Raw genomic sequence first — 22168 nt, forward strand, 5'->3', positions numbered from 1 at the left:
CGAATCAGAAGTTTGAAAATAAACCACAGAATAAAGTATATAGTCTTTATTATTAGGTATACTTTTCTAAGAGGGATAAAAAATACTCTATAGAAATTTATTCTTACTGCACACACACAGACAAACTTTATACATGTCTCTATATGTGGTATAGATTAAATTTCGTCCGTTATGACGTCGGAGAGATCAATTCATCGACCCGAATGGTTATGGCCTAATTCAAGATGTCTTGCACAGAAAAAAAGAAGAGATCAATCTTGTTCGAAAATTTGTTGCGAGAACACGAAAACTAATTTATAATAATAGCTGTGTTATGTGTGTGTGTTTAAAAAAATTCTTTAAAAAGAGAAACTTTTGGGGGGATGAGGAGTAAAAATATATATTTTATATAAGTATACTATTTACAATAAACGAAAAATGTCTAAAATATAATGCAGATGAAACTTAAATATAAATTGATTAATAATTAATTAATATAATTAAAGTATTACTTAGTTAAAAGCGGGATTTAGTTGAAAAATTTGAAATTTTAGTTAAACCAAAAAGTATATTAAAAAAAAGTTTTATATTTAAAAATTATTTATTTAGCATTTTCTCGGAAATTGGTATAATATCTTATATATAGGATCTGAAAATGTAATAATTCATTACAGATTATATTCAATGTTATTCTAGCTTTGACCTATTTTAGACATCGTTGCTTATTAAACCGAAAAAAAGCACTTTGAAAACTTACGAATGGTAGTTGTGTAAATCTGAAGGAATTGAATAGGACAACTTGCTAATCTCTAATCACTAGAACTTTGACGCGGAAGACGTCTTTAAGATTAGATACGATTAAAATAAACTGTAGAAAGGAGTTATTGTTTCGTGAGAATTTAATTAACAACATAACTGATACGAATACGAAGTCTATTTGAATCTGGAACAGTCTAGCTGGATTTTAGTTGCTTATATATGATTTCGCGTGAATTTATATACTGATATATGTAGTGTTTCTAAACTGCGCCCCGAACAATTGTCTATCTTGAAACGCAACTCTAATAAACTACCGCAGTACTATCACAAATTAAATTGATTAACAATTTAATAATTATTTGATGCTCTTTTGGCCTCTTATATCAATCTTTAACGACGTTAAAATCTGAAGATAATAATTCTTACTGCGAAAAATATTACCTCGGCCGGGAGTCGAACCCGGATCGCTTGCTTTATGCGCAAGTGTCCTAGCCAATTAGACTTCCATTTATTTACGTGCCTGAAAGAAAACATTTGTCACACTTCACATATATCAGTTATTGCGAGAAATTACTAAGGCCTTGGTAGTCTAATTGGCTTGCGCGTAAAGCAAACGATCCGAGTTCGATTCTCGGCCGAGATAATATTTTTCGCAATAAGAAGAATTATTATTTTCAGATTTTAATATTGTTTAACATCGATACAAGATGCCAAGAGAGCATCAATTAATTATTAAATTGTAAATCAATTTAATTCGTAATAGTACTGCGATAGTTTATTAGAGTTGCGTTTCAAGATCAACAATTGTTCGACGCCGCGCAGTTTAGAAAGACTACATATATCAGTATATAAAGTCATACGAATATTAATTTACCTTTTTAGTTTGGAGGAGGCGGTAGACTCAATTATTTTTTCACTAAGATCGTTTCTATATAGCTATTTTATTTTAGTCGTTTATTTCTTATTTTATATGTCACGCAGCTCTACAAATTACTTTTAACAACTCTATGCAAAATGTTTATTCTATTTCAACGATATATTTCTCTTTATATCTATACAAATATTGCATTTATAATTTATTGTGGTAAACTGAAATGACCTTTGATACTTTTAGATTGTTGCATATAAAACGATGGATTTTGAAAGTTTGTCTTTTGTAGAGCGTTTTTTAGTTACGTCAATTGCATTGGAACGTAAATTGATGGGGAAAATCGATGAATGTTATAATGTCGAAGTAGGGCGCTAGAAATAACTCGCAATATAATTCAGTACTTTAGTTAGAACACACAATCATCTTGCATTACCTTGGTATAATATATAGTCATTTTTTACTTTTGTGTCTGTAAAATTTTTGAATTTCATCGGAATAGAATTACGAAGTTGGTGTTGAAAATGATATGAAGACTGTCTGATATATGATTACCGATAAACATGTAATTACATACACAGGTAGAATTGTTTTGTTAAAATATCCACAATTTTAGTCCGATTATTAGATTTGAAAATAATTTTGTTGAGCCATCAAAATAATCATACAGACCGCTTAAGCGTTAATGATAACGTTGCAAGAAATTTTAACATTCTAGCTTCTCTATTTTAAGCGTTCTACAGAATTATTTTGATGATTTAAACAAAATTATTTTTAGATCAATATTTAGTGAAATTTTTAGATTCCTCAATATATAAAACCGTTCTTTCTGTATCGTTATTAACGAGAAATTGTTGATATAATACTATAATGTGTGTTTTATGTGATATAATTTATATAAAACAAAGAACTTTGGTATAAAAAGAAGACGATCAAATGAATATTCGCTTAAGTTTTCAATTCAGAATACTTTCTATGCTTCTCTCTTACAACTTCAGCGAGGGAGATAACAAGAATGATTTCGTAGAAAATTAGTGTCTCATTAACATCTCGGTATCTAAAGCAAAATGACTTGCCTTATCGCCAAGTTTTCACCTTACAAAGTGAACGTTGAAGAATTATATCTGATTGTGATTCAGCACGTTGTAATAGTTATTATCTCTGATGTTATTTCTTTTCTCGTGAATTAGAAGATGGCTCTTGTTCATTCTTTTTATTCTGACAGAATTATTTATTTGACTCAAATAAATTAATCGAGATTGCGTTGTAAGCAAGACTATTCGTGAGCATTAATGTTTGAGAAATTTTTGCGATAATATATAGTTTAGAAAACTATGTTTTTTAACTTTCTTATTGAAAATCTCTCTTCGCAATGTTACATTAAGTATTGTATATATTATGATGACTAATTACAATATATACGAGTAGAAAGCTCTAAACAGAAGTATAAATTATAATTTAAAAAGGAATATTATACAGGAATGAAGTATGTGAAATGGAGAATGATTTACCATGGTTATTTTTTATTCTGTATATTTCACTCAGACATCTCTCGAAAATTTAACCTCTCAGGAAATACAGAAGCTACGGAAAGATCTCGCGAGTTTATCTCGAGAATTCTGTCAATATTTTTATTCATCTTACACCAATAGAGTACAAGATGCATCGTCGCTCTCTTGTTACCCGATTTGAATCAGTGTGTATCGTGTGAGAACCGGTACCCTCGTAAGGGTTTCCTCGGTCGCGATGTCACGAAGACATCAATATCGAATTTCACGTCTGTCTCAAACCAAACTCGAAATGTTCTCTCTCGAGACTCTCGAATGCTTGGAGATCTCGGATATACGATCGGTGTTTCTCTCCTTATACACGCAGGTGTCTAAGATTCTCGCGTACATATGACGTTTATCTTGTTCCTTGTAATATTCCATGTGGAGCGGTTTCGAGACAGTGTGTGTGTGTGTGTCTCTCAAAAATGATATAATTCCAAAACGAAAACTGAGAACAGACATATTCTCCACCGTATCATAACATTTTCAGGTTTCTTTAATAGAATAACGCTTAGATTATAGGATAATCTTCTTTCTTCGTCAACTATTGGTGTAAATCAACGGTGTTAATCTGTTTAGAGAAAGAAATATGCACATATTTTAATATAAATTTTGCAAAAATTCGTTACATTTAGCGTGAAACGTGTAATGAGAGGTATGTAAATATTAGAGCAACGTATATATAAAGTGTAATAAGATATGAATATGTTAAAGCAAAAATAGGTATATTATTCAGAGGATTATGAGGAGAAATGTTTTTTTGGTTTGAAAACATCGTGGTCATATACGAAGGAATGAGATAAATCTTTACTTTGCAATCGACGTTTTCAGACGAAATTTTAAATATACTTTTTTTTCCTTCTCACTAAAGACCTTTTCTTTTCAGTCAAGAACGGTCCGAGGAAGAAAATCGTAAAAATGTTCCGTTTCTCCAATGCAGAGTACCTACATTTTTAATCGGGCTCCTGCCGGAAACATTCCTCCGCGAATCGGTTTTAACTCCGACGATCTTGCACTTGTACGAACTAATTACACACAGACAGACAACGTTACTCCGTGCATGTGTTTGTACAAGAGATTGCAAACTTCGCTGCCAGTTCCGGTTTGGACTTCCTGAATTTGTAGTTGGTTTGCTCTCCGCAGTGATGATTTAACCACAATCTTTGATTATTTGCGACTTTCACGATTAAATTTTTATTACATTGATAGAAATGTGGAATATAATATATCCCGGTAATTTCTCTGAATCTCATTTAAATATATGTAAACCTTTAAATTATTATTCAATGTTCTACGATGCGAATACGAAATTAGATATGCCATAATCTATTCTTCGCTTGTCGAATCAACGTGATTCGCGCATTTTCCTTACCGCCTGCTTCTAATGATGTTTTCTCCTTCTTTGTCGATTTTGATGCTGAAAGTCAAATTTCATTCAAGCGCCCGCTGTGAAATCCGTCACGGTGAGTCAGACATGCAGCGAGGACGCGCGCGGAAATAACGTTCATTATGCTAACGAATGCTAATGTCAACCGGAACGACAGACAGGCGAAAACGGAAGAATATTCGCACAAAGTTCGAACTGTCGTTGCCGTGCTGAGAGGATCTGCGCTCCATATGAGGATCGTTCGTTCGTTTGCGGTTCACCGAGAACGTAATGCGACAAATTCCGTCCGCGTAAAGAAATCACGACGACAGGGAACAGAGAAAGAGTTCTTTTCTGTCCGCCGCACGTAAATGCGATATTTTAACGACGACGCGGCAAATGTCCTTTAACAATTCTTTCGCGACTGGCTTTTCGCAATCTCCGCATCTGCTTCAAATCAAATGGAGCATTCTATTCGCCTTTCTCCTCGGGACTACTAGGTAAGGTACACCCGACTTGTCTCGAATACTCCACAATGATTTCTTTGAGCTGTTTCGTCAAGATCACTTGATCCTTTACTTGCCGTATCAGCCGATCTTTCTTCACCTCTAAGTCGTTGAGCTCTTGAATTTTCAACTGCTCAGCGACGCGCGATCTCTTTCCAGCCTTTCGTGTCTCGTATATAAGTACGCTCCCCAAAAGTCCAAAGACCAATGCCTAGGGGATTGAATGAATTCGAATTTTATTTTATGAAATGCAATCGAAAATAAATTAGTATTTCAATGCGCGTAATAATATCTTAATTGCTTTCTTTACCTCGAGTAGTAATGTCGTTCCTATTTCCATTGTGCGATCGTCGTCAACGGGTCTTTTTTTCGCTATGACTGAAATCTGTCGCCACTTTATCATATCTTCGCACCAGTAATAAAAACGTCCCAGTTGAATCAGAACGTATTTTCTTAAAAGCGGCCGTTTCTTCGCACGCTTTACTATCGCCTTTGACAATGGCTGCGTGATTTGACTTAGGAGCTGTCCTATAAGATTCGCACCGGGAAACCCTTGCCCTATCATAGTTATATACAATTTCATCAAAGGAAATAATTCAATAAAACTTTTCTGTAACCGCCATTTGCGAATAATGAATTTTCAATTCGCTGAAATATTAATCTCTCTTGAGAGAAAATACTAATTCACTTTATTTACATATTTTGACATAAAGAAAATTCTAATTGGGGTTAAGTTGTCCGTTTCCAACAGATCTCGAATTTATTCATTTGTTATAATAATAAAAAACGTAGTATAATTTTTTTCCGTGAAAATAACACGATGGTATTTTCCTTAATTAAATTATATATACTCTTTATAAGAAATATAACAAGCAAATATTTTCGGATCTAAGTTATCATTTTGATTTTCTATATTTTATGCTGGGATCGAATATCGACCAAATAGCTATAAACGGCTATAAACAGATTATATTCACCCACATGTCAAAAATTAGCGAACTGACCCAATAATGCGGTATACAATTATAGGTCACTTTCAATTGGAAAGTGGTAACCGCGTAGCCCTTTTGAAAAGTTCATCAAGGTGAAGTATCATTTCAGCAGAATGCAAAATATACATTTTAAGTGACGATGAGAGAAATATAGGAATATTAATTTTATTATATATACTTATTGTATAAATCACCTCAAATGCTATACAAAATATAAAGTTGTTATAGAATAATGTGATAGAAATTGAGGTTCCTCCGCGTTTTTTAGGTCAATGCATTTAAGCAATTTACCCGGGGATCGGAGATCAGGTTGTGCGATGATTGAAAATGATCACAAGGAAAGAATGGATAATAATTTGTAGGAGAAATTTAGATTCCGGCCTCGCAAGGGTTATTTAGGTTATATGGGAGCTCACGCGCGCGGACCGGCTTTAGATGAAATTGAAATTGATCCTAATAAATTAATACTGTCATTTATTAAAATTTTAAAGGAAAGAAATGATAATAATGTATAATGGAACAAAACGCGATATAACTTACATGAGAGGAGTGCGAATATAGTACCTACTTGTTATGTTGCGGAGGCAACTGTCGTGACGGACTCTATTCCGAGTTTATTTTTCTACTGACTGACTAACGGACTACCTTTTGCAGTTCCTTTATATTCTGGCACAGAATGTGGGGAGTGTCTTCCCCCTAAGGACTAATCAACATTCTTCAAGATTTGATAGGATCTATACTCGCACTTGTTTTCTTAAGATAAGGCAGCAAGACTCCGCGTAAGCCCTACTACGAATCTAGTTTTATGTTAAGAATACAAATTTAATTTTCTTAATTAACATCCTTATGCGAGGTAATGATATATTCTAAATTTTAAATTGATTTTAATTTTATTGGGAAAAAGAAAAAATAAAGAAAAGAAGGAAAAATAAAGATATTCATCCTCACATTCAGGAGGTCTTAATTTTTATATAATACTAAAAATAGTTTAAAAAATTAATACTACTTAATACTCATATAATACCACTTAATTATTAGACATATATGCTATTGTTTAATTATTATTTAGAAAAAAGTCTTTCAAAAGAAAAAGAAAGATTGTAGAATAGATATTCTTTATCTATGTGATTCATAAGGATATACAAACGTGAGCTATCTGTTGATTTGAATGTTTAAAAAATGAACTAAATATGCCTTCCTACAAAAGGAACGGTTACAATATACAAAAGGTATGATGAACAAAAGTTTCGAAATAAAGATAAAATAGGGACAAAATATCAAAATCAAGACAAAATACTAAACTAGAGATAAGATAAAAATAAGATATAAATCATATATTTATAACAAAAGAGGAAAAAGAGGATTTTATCGGGATATAACAAAGTATAAAATATGTTGAGGAAAAAATTTTATGAATAAAACAAAATCTCAAAAAAATTTTTAATATTGCCATGTAATTATGTTAGTATCGAATGAATTAGTCATACATGCATATGTGTTGTGTATATATATATGTATATATGTATATGTGTATACATATATATACACATTAAATACGCGTAATTATATATCTGTTGACTTTAATATACATTTAGATTACTTTTAAATTATATTTCGCTATATATTTATTAACTCAGTAATTCGAATCTATCTAATTTACTTAAATTTTTTAATAGGAGTAATTCTTTTAAATAATGTTTTTTAAGTAATTTTAAAAAACGTTTTTTCAGTTTTTATTTCAATTAAATTTTATAAATGTTAATTCGTCAATTTATTTAAATAATGATTACAGAAAAAACATTTATAAAAAAATTTATATTAAAACATATCAAGTATTATATGAGTTTTGAATGTAATTCTGTTAAATATATATGATAATTATATCCTTTTTTTTTTCTCTCATTCATTTGTCTTCTATTAAAAACGTGCTTTAAATGCGCTTTGTGGCACTGCATGTTGACCTATATACATACATGAAATAAATACGAGTATGTACACGACTACATGTGATGACGTGAGACGATGTTTAGGTCGAGAATTTGTTTGACTGTGGAGGCGACGTTTTTCCCCCTAGTTTGATATAACATTTTCATCCATTTCCCTTGTGTCTCGATATCATCTGGTTGGATTTACCGAAGAAATCGAATCCACTGAAATGACGCAGTCGAGGTATAAGCCGTCATCCGTCGCTGAGATCTACTAGATTGTCGCGAAGGTACGAATCGCACATGATCTCTCGCGAGAAAATCCAGAATTTTACCCTCATCCTTTACGTACCAATCCCTTTTATATGGGATACGCTTTCCAAGATCTTATAAATAATGTGTTTGATAGAATTTCTAGAAATAACTGTCGGTCGCCAATTAAACTAGGATTCAACTGAGACGCCAATATAGTAACTATCTTAGTTTTACATTTTTTGTTGCACAATAAAATTTAATATGTGTTAACAGCATGAAGATATAAAAATAAAAAGATGAAAAAAAGTTGCTACAAAAAATTGTATTCCGTCCTTTGGATAGTCATGTTAACGTAACTGTACGACTTTTTTATTTAAACATTTAGTTATATGAAACAGACATGTAAAGTGTGTGTATATATAAGTTAATACATCACCATGATGAGACTTTCCTTATTCTTTTAGGTTTTCTGACATTTTTTATTACTTACAATTAGTATGCCTAACAATTAGTATATATTTGTCTTTAAATTGAAAAATATATATTTCTTTAAATAATAATATTTATTCTTAATTTTTTAAGACTTTGTCTTTAAATTTATTCGTTTTTTTAAGTTTAGATTTGATTATATACCAAATATTTTTATATACAGCTATATTTTCTAAAATATCTAGGCGAAAACTATATTTGCAATTAAACGTTTACTGATTACATAAGAGATTGTATGAAATACTTTCTAGGTAAAATGATAATAGGATATAGGAAAGTAAAATTGTCTCTCGGTTCCGCTTAGTTAGAGAAGATACATGTATCTCGGTTACATATCTAGGGAATAAAATGTCTGTTCCATTTTCAACGCGATACAGATCGGTCTTTCGGGACAAGTCTCGATTTTGGCACGCCACTTCTTTTCTAACAAACGTTCCTTGTTTCTTTCTCTCTCTCTCTCTCTCTCTCTCTCTCTCTCTCTCTCTGTTTCTTCCTCTTTCTCTCTTGAAATGACTGACTCGATGAACGATTTCATATAGTTCTCTCGGCCACCCCTTGGGGCGTCCTTTCACTTTTATCCCGCGATCGATCCGACCTACGCCCCTATGCATGGCTATTTGCGGGGCCCGCGTGCGGGACAGAAAAGAAGAATCTCTATGTGCACGTGTGCACTGCTCCGTGACATTTCAAAGTTCATGGTTTATTATAGAAATGTTGACGAATAATACTAATTTTTGAATAATAAATGATTAAATTTAATAGTTAATTTAATATAAAACCGATCGATTTTTCAAATACTAAATAAATTATTTCTGGAAAGAAGGAGGAGAAAGAAAAAATTTTATTTCATTAACACGCTTTTGAGATTCTTCGAATTTTTATTAAATTGATCATATTTTCATAACAGCATTTGAAATAGTATCTCTATTTTGATAAATAGTATAATCGCTGTATGTATCAATTTTGTGGTTTTCATAAGGGAGCAATAGATATTTTTGGTGGAGAGACGGACAATGTTTGATGCTTGTTTCACGTGATACTTAATGCAATTATTGCATTTGCATATTTGCATTTTATTCGGTTAATCCTCAGTTTCATGTATGGTGATGTCATTTTGTCAGCAATTTGCATGCTACAAAATAAAAAATAATCCTTTTGTGATCGTTTGAAAGGAAATATTTGCAAAATAACGATTACGCGATATCCATGATAACTTATTTTTGCGTAAGTGAAATTAAAGACTATAGAATGCGTGCGTTCTTTCGATCGGTTTAATTAATGTATGTATATCGGATCATCTTCATCATCGTCACCGATTTTGCCATCGAACATTTGAAATCTCCATATTCAAGAGCATCAAATAACAACCACCTTTAAAAGTGTCGATACGCAATTTCCTGCGAAAACACGTCGCCGATGCCGGCGCCGCGCGTTAGGAAAATCGGCGAGGGAATATCGGAAAATGTCGACGAGGTCGGCAGGCGAGGTGTAGGCGAAGAGGCAGGACAGTGGAATGGAAGGACGCTCGTTCCAGGAGCACTTCTCCCGTCCGTCGTGACCGCATGGAAGGCAAAGAAAAAAAAGATGCCTATTTATAAACCATTAGCGGAGAATGAAGTTTAATCAGGCTCACGACACCCCTCGCTCTGCCTCTATTTATTGCTCCTCGGTTGATCAATACATTAAATGTTAGGATATCGCTATCGCTGTCTCGTTTGAGTCGAAGAGGATTTTGGTTGATCGTCGATTAAAGCTAGCTTTTTCTCTACGCGAGCTGGTAACCTTTTCTCCTTTTTTTTTTTTTTTTTTTTTTAATAATGCATCATCCGTTTTTCTTTTTTCGTTTCTTTTTCTTTAATAAATTTTCCGTCGCATATTAATTCAAGAATAAAAAGATTCCATGCACTAGTTCTTTCAATAAATTATTTGTTTACTAGTAGTTTTTAAGTTAATAAAATGCTTGATATTTATTTCTAAACGTGGATATTTTGGGGTGACTATCTTGGTCCCATATATAAACTCTCTGTAGTTATTTAAAAGAAGGGAGAGAGAGAGAGAGAGGAATGCCAGAGGTCCATGATTTCCCGCTAAATATACCTAACACTTTCCCCATAACGAGAGAGTACATTGTATGTATCAGACAAGTAAAATTCCAAAATAACTGTACAAACAAATTCTTGGTTAACAAAGATAATTTTAAAACTGCAATTGAGAATATAAATGGCTCGATGATATAATTAAAGACAATTAATACAATATAAATATTTTATCTTTTATATTATTACATAATTATTTATAAATAAGTGAATACATTTCTGTTTCACCTTACTTCTTCCATAACAATATAAATGAATAGAAAATTCAAATGAATTGGTTTAAATATTAAAATTTAATTATTAACGCCCAACGAGTCTACTTTGATTTGTGATCTTTAATATTATTTTAATCATCGATTATCACTGAGTCACAGAATACATTGATTATTGTTTTAAATGAATAGAGTTATATTTAAATTACGTTTTATCATTATGGCACGTTATACTATATTTGTATTTGATCCAGCCCTCTGTACTGCCGTTTAATTTATATTTAGACACACTAGCGTGATAGAGAATAGTGTTCCCTGTTAGATTCAATTAGCATTAGCCTTATGTATGTCACACAATACACAAATATATATCAAAATAGGGATAGTTTTAGCACGATGAGTTCATTTGCATTATAGAGAAAGCAGTGTGCGTGATATTAATTAGAACCTGTATAGGGGGTGGGTGGAATCTCGCGTATTTATTTTCTAAGTTGTTTGATATTATTTATGTAATTAAAATATAGATAAATATGTAGATGAAAGTTTTTTAGTAATATAAATATTGAATTATATAACGTGATTTCTTTGCCCTAAGCAATTACAATTGAATGAACTAATTGTTTTCAAAATAATGCTAGATAATACAATCTTATTCTTTATTTAGAGAATACATTTGAATAAAACATTAATTCAAAAGTTAGAGAAATAATTAATGGCCACCTTTTTTTCTTCCTTTTACGTGAAATATATATTATGTTTTACATTTTCACGCGATACGGCTAATTAATATATCAGGCCTTTCTTTGACATTCGACGTGACTCACGAAAAGGGCGAGGCAATCACGCGAGTCTATATTCTCATGTGTTCATAAATGTAAACAAGAGAACGTCCTACATCACACCTACATCATGTCTATTCGTTTGCTAAACGAATGACTGATAATTATCGTTAATATCAACGTCAACGATGCAGTGTGCTTTCAATATGCACGTTTTCTATTGGATTCAATTCATATAGAACACATTAAATTTAATATACGATATTTTATGAAAATCGTAAGTTATACCATGATGTGTTTTTTTTTTTTCTCAAAAAATCACCGAAAAAAAGAAAACAAAAGTAAATGTATAAGAATCTTAAATTAAAGTTTCTACGGATGGGCAAAGATGGACTTTGGCGGAATATAATCTAATAATAGATACAACTAAAAAGAAGCTTTCCGAAGTTGCAGCAGACAAAAACATATTGTACCGTGCAACTACTCGCCTTAATGCCGACAAGGTTGACGTTTCCGAAAGACTCCCCGCAAACTCAAAGAAAATAGAATGGCGCTCAATAGAAGCGCGAGGGTGGCGGGGAGTAGTAGTTTTCGCTGTGGAGACAACGTATCGACGTAAGAGTCCTCAAGCGGTAGATAAATCTCGCGTCGTAGAGAGGGAATTATTTCCACTTAGCCGGTCCCTGCATAAATGAGCTCATGCGAAACTGTCCGTGGTCGCAAGAACGGAAGCGCGGTATATCGCGCAAACCGCTTCCACGAAACTCGGACGCTGCAAAAACCTGATCTCACGGCTGACGTAGCTCGAATCGCATCCTACCCAGCAACAGCGGCAGCGTATGATTACAGCCCCACGCGAAGTCTAGAAATTCTTTATAAAAACTTTCTTAAGAGCATTATCTAACACATGTCAGATCTAAATCTCACTTTCGCAGCAAACTGATGGAAATTAAGCGGTATAACGTAGCATAGTCCAACATGGATCACTGAGTTTTTCGAGAAAGGACAAAGACGCCGGGATCTTCACCTTTAGTTTATATTTTACGAGTGATATTTTTCTTTATTGGAAATGTATGTTTTTATACATGGTATGGGAGATTAGAAGTGAGCTTTTCAGACACTTGTTTGAATTTTTTTATTTTGAGATCATATACGTTAGATGACATATTGTATTGTAATCTACAGGAATGTCCATTTGAAAAAATTAATTAGTTAAATAAAACCTAAGTATGATCTGAATAAAAGTAAATGTGTGTCATCCCAGAATCAGTGATCTGAATTTGCGAACGAAGGATCTAAGATCATTATAGTAATATAGTGAACAGCCATTGGCTGTCCGGGCAATGTCGTCGAGGGTAAGGAATACATTTTCAGTAGCAGTGCGTGGATCCGCAGCAGAAACGGCGGAAGCGGTTGGATCACGAGGGTATGGGCGGGAGAGTGGTTGTATATTTAGCTATAAACTTTTATACACCGGAATGGTACACCGACCGCCCCTCATGGCCGCTACCGCCGCCGCCGCCGCCGCCGCAGCTCATGCGGGGCTCCGCGGCGGTGGTGGAGTTGGTGGGGGCGACCGAGGTTCTATTTATAGAAACGGCGACCTATATATAGCCCGTCGCGGGCTATGCATAGCTTCAACTCACCCGGCCCAGTCATACCCCTTATCCCCCGCCGGCCGCCAACCCTCGACGTCGCGAGCGCACCGCTCCGCACTGCGAACGTTCGCGGGTGGGATCGTGGGTGCGCGGGGGTTGTTGCGGGGCTGCGGGGGCCGCCGTACGGCATGGAGGTGTTGTACGCGGTGCAGGCAGGTTCAATGAAACCAGGCCACACCATCCCCTCCGCGCAAGGCGCGCGCGACTTCTCGTACGTAGAAACGCATCCCTCATTCAGCTCCCCCGTTCTCAAGGCACGCGCGATACTGACGGCGGCGTTTCCGTTGCGGCACGCGGCGCCGTCGCTTCCAGCAGTGCCCACCAAATGTCGCATCCTGATCAGGACTGGGATCAGGATCGCTCTGATTTTCGACAAAGAAAAAGAAAGATTTGTTCGATTCCTCTTTTGTAGTTTATTTTGAAAATATGAATGTTCTAATTCTGAACAAAAGGAAAAGATGATCAGAGAACGTTAATAACAGTTTCTTCAATACAAAATGTATATAGCTATTTGTGTCGAGAGAGACAGAAAAAAGAATTAAGTTTACAGATCAGTATTGTTCATAATTACTAAATTTTATCTTCATTGTATATCAGTTTTCATTATTGATATAATGATTAGATTAATTTTAATAATAGAGAAAATATAATAATATTTTTTTTATTGTCGCAATTATTAGTACCTACCTTATTCCTTTATATATATTTATATCCCTTTTATTTTAAACAGCAGTGTTTTTTATATATACACATGAGTAAATATTATTGGGAATAAGGTATAAAGAGACTCTTCTCTCTCTATTTTCCGCTTTATACTTGAACTCTTAAAAAAGACGTCTTATATTAAGTACCACCCTTCCCTCTTCCATTTGCAAGAAGCTTCCCTGCTGCTTATATCCAAGCGTCCTTTGTCGCGTGAAAACAAACGTGTGAGATCGCCGATAACGCCTCCAAGTACGCGCTATAGCACGTGCTGCAATTATATCAAAACGTTAAGTGTTTTTAGCAAATCCGTGAAACGAAGCTAATACGCATCCATAATTTTCACGGACGTCTCGCGATGGGGTCGTCGTCCGGCGTTAAGAAATTCATTAATATATTTTTATTGCCCGACGTATCTCCGTGCACCATTCCCGCTCGTAAATTACAATTGCGATTTATGTGCGGTTGTTATAAGAGGCGCATATATGTACGTATAAGGCAAGAGCGAGAACGTGAATGTTCGTAAAGCGCTTTTAACGGCACCGTTAAGTCGACGAGGTAGACTTAATACCCAGTCCGAAGATGACCAGGCGTTGCCTTAATGCGACAATAAACGCTATACGATATATATAAACTAAATTTGAGCGGATATATAATTGTCTTACAACACTTCCGAGTTATACATTAAAATTGCGAATAATAATAATACACGAACGGATATCAATGAACTTCGAGTATCTCGTTAATTTCTAATTAATTTTCCAAGAGGGTAAAGGTCAAAATTTCTTATCAATTTAGTGATTTCTATACTCGCAATCAGTAGTTGTACAAATGCACATGTTATGATCTCTCTGTGGGATTTCTGCGCGATGAAGCGAATTATCAGAGACAGATTTACGTAAGAAACGTAAATGTGGTAAGCATACCATCGTTAATTATATCGTATTGCACCGCGTCTGCGGTTTTCGTCTCGACAACTCGGTATCTCCTTGTTAGCGAGAGATTAGAGTTAGGATATATCATTAATTTTGATAGCTAATAACGTTATTAATAACGTTTGATAGTTGATTATATTTATCCATTGTGTCAGACAAAACGGTTATATTGCATTCAAATTGGATGAAACATTTAAAACCTTTAATCTCCGAAGTTAATATCAATCCGTTTTTTTTATATCTCTTATATTGATTATAACTTAATATTGTCGAATAAGTCGTTGTTGAGCATAATAACAATCGATAGCCATACAATTTTTTTAGCGTTATTAATTTTTTAAATATATTAAGTCAGAGTGCAAACTGCGTAAAAATTATTGGGGATTGTTAAACTTCTTTTAAAATATGTATTAATATACAATTTATTTTAATGTAAAACTATACGTATTAAAAATATAAAAATTAGTTTTATACAATAAATCAAAATAAATTTATAAAATTATGATTATATTCTTTATATTATCCTTCATTTGTACAAATAATAAAAAAATTAATAGGTCATGTTAAATTTCTAAGGAAAGGGGTTGAAGACATAAAAAGCTTGTGCGTCATTACATTAAGTGATCTGATTTCACATTTTTACACATTTAAATGTTGGCTTGTGAGTCCTCCGTGACTTCTGAACTATGATATTGCTATGTTCACGACATTCTTGTTAAACGGCATTAACTCTTAATGATCGTATATTCTAGCGTTTTAGTTTTAGTATTTTAGTTTTAAAATCATTTGAATTTATATTATTTTCGAAAGCATATTGAAATAAAAAACAGCTAAAAGAATCGTGAGTTTGCGTTAATGGGCAATCGCCTGAATTAATCTCCTCTATAATGAATTCCAAGCGCGATATTACCCTCGACGCTGCGCCAGAGCGAATCGCTTTCAGATCGGCCGATTAAAATTGCCTATCTCGCTACTGCGCGCAGCACAATTGCTTTCAGTCAACACACGCAATTTTGACTGGATGCAGTTAATCGGAATCACGTGTGTACATGAATAATCCAAATCAAATTGGGCAGTCATATTATTCAGTTTTTGTTCTCTTCAAATCGTGTTTCTTTACATGGAAAAAAAATTGATTGAATTAACCTGAAATCTGGCTATAATAACCTGATTATTTGGTGAATAATAAACGATCTAAAATTTTCATTAATACAACCAAACAAATTTGGTTACTTACATTCTGTTTGATATAATCAGACAAATTTGGTGGCACGCATTCTAGTTACGACAATCAGATAACATATGGTTACGTACGTCCTGGTTAAAACAACCAAATTATTAATTGTAATACCATGATATACATATATTATTAACTAGATTTTTCATTCGACGAACAACTCCAATCTGATTCGAAATAGTAAGAAAAAATTTTTTCTAAGTTAGATTATTGGTTTAATTTTACATTTTTTATTAGGTATAGTTAGACAAATAATACATATAAATAAATTACAGCACTTAAATCCAACACTTTAATCCGATGTCTTCTGATCCATTTTTGGTACACGAGAAACTTTTGCAACAATTTATACTCATTCAACCGATAGTTGAGAAGATGCCAAGATGGCTACCAATTGTTAAGACGCAATTGTTAAGAAACAAAATTTTTAACCAAATTTGTCTGGTTAAGATAACGAATATTTTAGAATTTAGATCATTCATATTTAACCAAATAGTAAAGTTGTTATACCCGCATGCTTCAATTAATTCAACCAATTTTTTTCGCATGCAAAATTTAAACTATGTTGGTGTTTTGCATTTAAATATTGTGGTTATAAATACCCGATCTTTTAATTATGACAACCATAAGTTTTGTTTAATTCTATCAATATTTTTTTAACCATGTATGTCACGATAAGTCAACCATGCTTTTTATCCCTTGCAGTTACAATAACTAGATATTTGGATATTACTACATACGCACTACCAAATTCTAAGTATTACCATATCTAAATGGTTAGGTTGCGTAACCAAATATTTGATTACAATAACCAGAAATTCTTTTTACTTCTACTAAAATTTGCTTAACCAAATATATCAAGTTGATTCAACCATGGTTATTTTTATACATGCATGTATAATACCACAAATTTGTAGGTACATAAAATTTCTCAATACTTAACAAAGAGAAAAATTTTTAATATTTGTAACTGTAATTACATATCCCTATAATTATATTATATTTATAACTACTTTAATATTAGTAATAATAACTATATGTATCATGAAAATTATTTAAATGACTAAATCATTATTTGAAACATTTTTATGGTTATAATGACTATAGTCATTTTTTATTACCAACTGCGTGTGTGTGTGTGTGTGTGTGTGTTTGTTGAAACTATACATATACTATAGTTATTATTAATAATACTACGATAGAGAGAGTCATCATAATTATAGTATAATAATATGTAATTACAGTTATAAACATCAAAAGGTTTTTCTCTCAGTATATCCTGTAGTGACATTTTTCGAGATAAACGTACAAACTTTATTGATAGGAATCTCTTGTTAGTCTTTTAAACACACCAAATGATATATTTCACTCTTTATATTTTTGTACATCTAAATCTTTGAGTCTTGGCAGTTTCTGTGACATTTTTAAATTACGAGTGCTCTTAATTATATGCTCTTTGATTTTAATCAATTCAAATATCTCGTCGACCAGTCGGTTCAGCGCATTTGTTACATTTCATACAGTTCATTTGGCATAGCCCGTAATTAGTCGATTGGCACATACATCCTATACACGAGAATAATCGTAAGCTGATAGATTAACCGGCAGCAGGGCCAATGAGATCTTTGAAGCCCTTTCTCATTACCTCACGCAGAAGCGGTTGTAATATAGTTAAAGGTCTCGATTCCCCGAGGAAATCTGTAGCGTTTTGCGGCAAACGCTACGGCAAATTATTGTCCGTCGACGTGATCACTTACGCGTCAGACGATTGTGATCGCACTATAATAGCTGCAGCGTTCTGACCGAGCTCGAAGGTAATCTCTAAATGCATGCAGCGAATAGGATGAGACTAGGCTAATTGTACGATATATGTATGTACTTTGTCCATAAAACAATAACGAAAATGTTATTCTATGATATTCTATAATAACATTCCGCGATGTATTGTGCCATATGCTTCTTTCGTTGACCTAAAAGCTCTCAGCGTGAATTCCCGCTACGCGTATTTGACATGACGATAAAGCCGAGATATATAATGCTTCATCCTGTGCGTGCGTGAGTGCGTGCGTGCGTACGTGCGTGCGTACGTATTGTCAGGCGTGTGCCGGACATATGCACGTAAATGTCATTGCATAAATACATAACTGGCACAGGACGATAGCCGGAACGGACGTTACGTAGGGCCGGTACGCGCGCATGCATATGCATCGCCGCACCGCGATTAATTGGACGCGATCGACTTGTATTTCGGTCATCTTCGTTTTCGCTGGCGTGGCCACCTCACTCTGAGAAATCAAATCAAATCAAATGCATTTCGCAAATCATCACCGCGCCTCTTTTCCTTGAATACACCGATCGCCAATTCCCTTCGTATCGCGACCGACGCATGACACGAATTTGCTTTTCGATGTTTCAAATTGTAAACACGAACAGTTTGTTTTATATATAGCAATGAAGAATACTGGTGAGGATAGGTACACTCTCTATTGTGCAATTATAAAAAAACTCAGTTATTAATAATATATGACGTTATCAATAAAGCGTTTAATTTTCAGAACACTTTACAAATTTTATTTTAGTTCCCTCTATTTCTTTTTTTATAATTATAATGACAATTTTACGGTATATTATAATTGCATTATATCTAATGCTTCCCGATTGCAGTTAATTGTACATCTATTATTCCATTGAATAATACGATTATTGTACATGATTTATAAGAACAATTATATAGGCAATTTTATATCAATAAATGTCTACAATGAATTATGTACAATGTATTATTTGTTTGAAACACTACATATATTGCAATTATTATTTTAATAGTTGTGTAAATTACTTTAAATATTGCTAATTATCATCTTTCTATTCCTCTTTTCTTTTTCTTTTTCTCTCCACATCAACTTCTTCCTTATATAATTTATTGCTTGAAGGCATCGGAAATACTGCAAATACGAACACGGAATATGCACATGCAAATACATGTAAACACATACCAACGTGAACCATGAGTTAATTCGACAAGCTACGATCGATAGCAAATTCGAGTCCGTTTAATATAGGAGATAACGGCGTCATTCTCCATATGCCTACCTCTTTATCTGTCTCGTTTCATTCACCAATCGCTATTTACCTATTCTATCCCATTTGTGTGCCTGGAGGGAAGCTAGCTTGTGTGTGCATGCCTCAGTATTCAATTCATTTCAGAAAGCCTCGATCATATTACGTGCTCGTATCTCGTTACTCAGCATCTCGCGATAGGCAGATGAATATTAATTGTTTAAGCTTTAGCGATATTAGGGTGAAGCGGTTTATTATTTCAAGCTCTTTTCGTAATACCTACACAAAAATTACGATTCTAAGCGACATGCAAGTGTCACGAGTGCTGATTGCACAAGTGACAATTTGGGTCAGCTGCGATGAAATTAATCAACACATAATAAGAAATTCTCTTACTAATAATAAGAAACTCTCTCATTAATAATAAGACGCTCTCGATTGCGCGCGCTAACACTGCTCTCAATCGATAACCAGAATGCTGACGCCGAATCAGCAAGGCTCGAATCAGAAGTCCTAATAAAAACGAGAGACCGACGTAATCGTGGGTGTCATTACCAAACCGAAACTGGGGGTCGTTAACAAGCTAAAAGCGTTATTAATAAACCGAAACGAGTCGCGTTAAGTAAAAAGTGCAACTACAAGTGATAAGTTTCTAAATAAAGTTTTATTTCGATATCAAAGAGTGTCTACAATCTTGTGTTACTACGTCCTGAATCCCAGTGGATCCCGAACCTTGTATCGATACAATTCCGGCACAACATAAGGAAACAGATCCAAAGCATTTCTCTGGGGGAAAACTTTCTTAATTATTCTACTACAATTCTATAATACGTATATCAACTTAATTAATATATCAATAACTGTAGAAGAAATAAATATAATTTCTTCCAAACAACTGAAAGATTATTTTTAATTGTTTTGATTAAAAGTATATTACTATCTCTATAATTACGTCTATTATAAAATACAAATAATACAAATTATTTTACTTTTCAACTTTAATTTGCAGCAAATTTAATTAGAATTGTAATAATTGTAGAGAGCAAAACAATGATTTTATTGCATTACGTTTTTTATTAAGTTTCAATAGAAATTTTAAAAAATCGTTACACAACGCGCGCACACATACAAGCCAATTATGTAACAGAAAACGTAATAACACGAATTGAGAAGAGAAAATATCAAATAAATAAATCATACAAGATAAGTTGCTTTGACATCATTCTTCGCAGACTCACTTTTTTATTATTTAATATGTTAATTATTCATAAGTTGATAAAGATTTCGGATATCTTTTTTTAATTTAACTTTATTAAGCATCTTTTACACGTGAAATTATATTAGATTTTTCAAAACTACAAACAAATTTTTTTTTGTTTTATTAAAGTCTGTTTCTTATATCATTAGTAATTCCTATTCTATTCATTTAACGAGTGCAACAAAAAGAGATACCGCAGACATTTGCTTACTTGTCGTTATTTCTCGCGTGACTTTCCGTCCCGTTTCGCGTCGACAAAATCGTTTGGATGTTTAACGAGTGTATGAGTTGAAGAGCTTACAGACACTTTGAAACAATTAACGAGTACGCTCGTATTACATGCACGGTGAACAGCTGCACATCACGTTATACATGTGTCAACACGTGTACATCCATTAATCATCGAGCTACAGAAATCGTATATGTAATAACAGAACTGACAGAGATTTTATAGAATCATTGAGACGTTGTTATCAAATAACATCTTGAGACGATTTTAGGTTATAATTGATTTTTAAGCGATATTAGTATTTTAGATAATTAGCTTGTTAGTACATAATTAAGCCTATTATTTTAAAGAATGATTGTTAGAAAATGAAAAAAAGTATTTTTTTTTATTATAAATCAGAGTGACGAGTATCTTTTTTGTTAATATTAATTAAAGCGTTATATTATATAATAGTTTAAAAATAAAATTTATATTATTTGTGATTATTGAAATAATTATAATTTTTATGATTTTGTCATATATCGTATACGACACAATAAGAATAAAATGTGAGAGAAAGAGACTATTTTAATTTTTTTAAAATTATATAAATTATGCGCTTTATATATTTTTTTTTTTTTTTTGAAAACGCAAGAATTTTTTAACAACTCTAGCGGTTAAAAATATAATATATGTATAATATTAAAAAAATATGTTTTTTAAAATTTTACTTTATCAATTTCTGTTTCAAAACTACATTATACATATTTATAATTTTATTATAGAGCACAGTAATACATTTAAGTTTTTTAATCGTACATGTTAAAATTATACATTTTAATTTTTGTTAGACTAAATTATATGATATCTCATATAATGCTATTTGTGCATTTTGTTCTTATTTATTCGAAATACACTTAGCAGTGTAAGAAAAATATATATACGTGATATGTCAAAAATTGGTCCGTTTAGTAGTTGAAATGTAAAAAATTGCGATATAAATATAACATAGAACGATTTCTCGAGAGGTCGTGTGAATAAATGAGATTTCGCCATCGAGAAATCCATCTTGCAAAATGCATTTTTAACGCGAGGCATCAATCCTACCGTAGCGATTGCGGCGCGTTCCGCACATTTAGAGAGCACATCTCGGGCCAGATGTGCAGATTCGCTATCGTATGGCAGTGGTTGTGCGAATGAGTGACGCAGTGGGTGTAGTTCGCAATAGTGGTAGTAATATTAGCACGACTGGGGAAGAGTGAGGCTCAAGCGCAGCAGAGAAGTCCATACGGCCGCTTCGGCGATGCAGCCGACTCGAAGTATGGTGGGTCGTG

At 33.2% G+C, this 22168-nt stretch overlaps 1 protein-coding gene across 1 annotated transcript; it reads right to left on the reverse strand.

Moving 5' to 3' along the window:
* Window positions 1–4993: 4993 nt before the first annotated feature.
* On the reverse strand, window positions 4994–5596 carry LOC108780652 (putative OPA3-like protein CG13603). The gene is made up of 2 exons (XM_018548426.1): window positions 5339–5596; window positions 4994–5239 (listed from the first exon to the last, which is right to left on the reverse strand). The coding sequence occupies exons 1-2, from the start codon at window positions 5591–5593 to the stop codon at window positions 4994–4996; spliced, it is 501 nt and encodes a 166-aa protein (XP_018403928.1). The 5' UTR covers window positions 5594–5596.
* Between the last annotated feature and the right edge of the window lie 16572 nt (window positions 5597–22168).

This window comes from Cyphomyrmex costatus, unplaced genomic scaffold, assembly GCF_001594065.2.
Source record: "Cyphomyrmex costatus isolate MS0001 unplaced genomic scaffold, Ccosl1.0 scaffold72, whole genome shotgun sequence".
Lineage (NCBI taxonomy): Eukaryota > Metazoa > Arthropoda > Insecta > Hymenoptera > Formicidae > Cyphomyrmex > Cyphomyrmex costatus.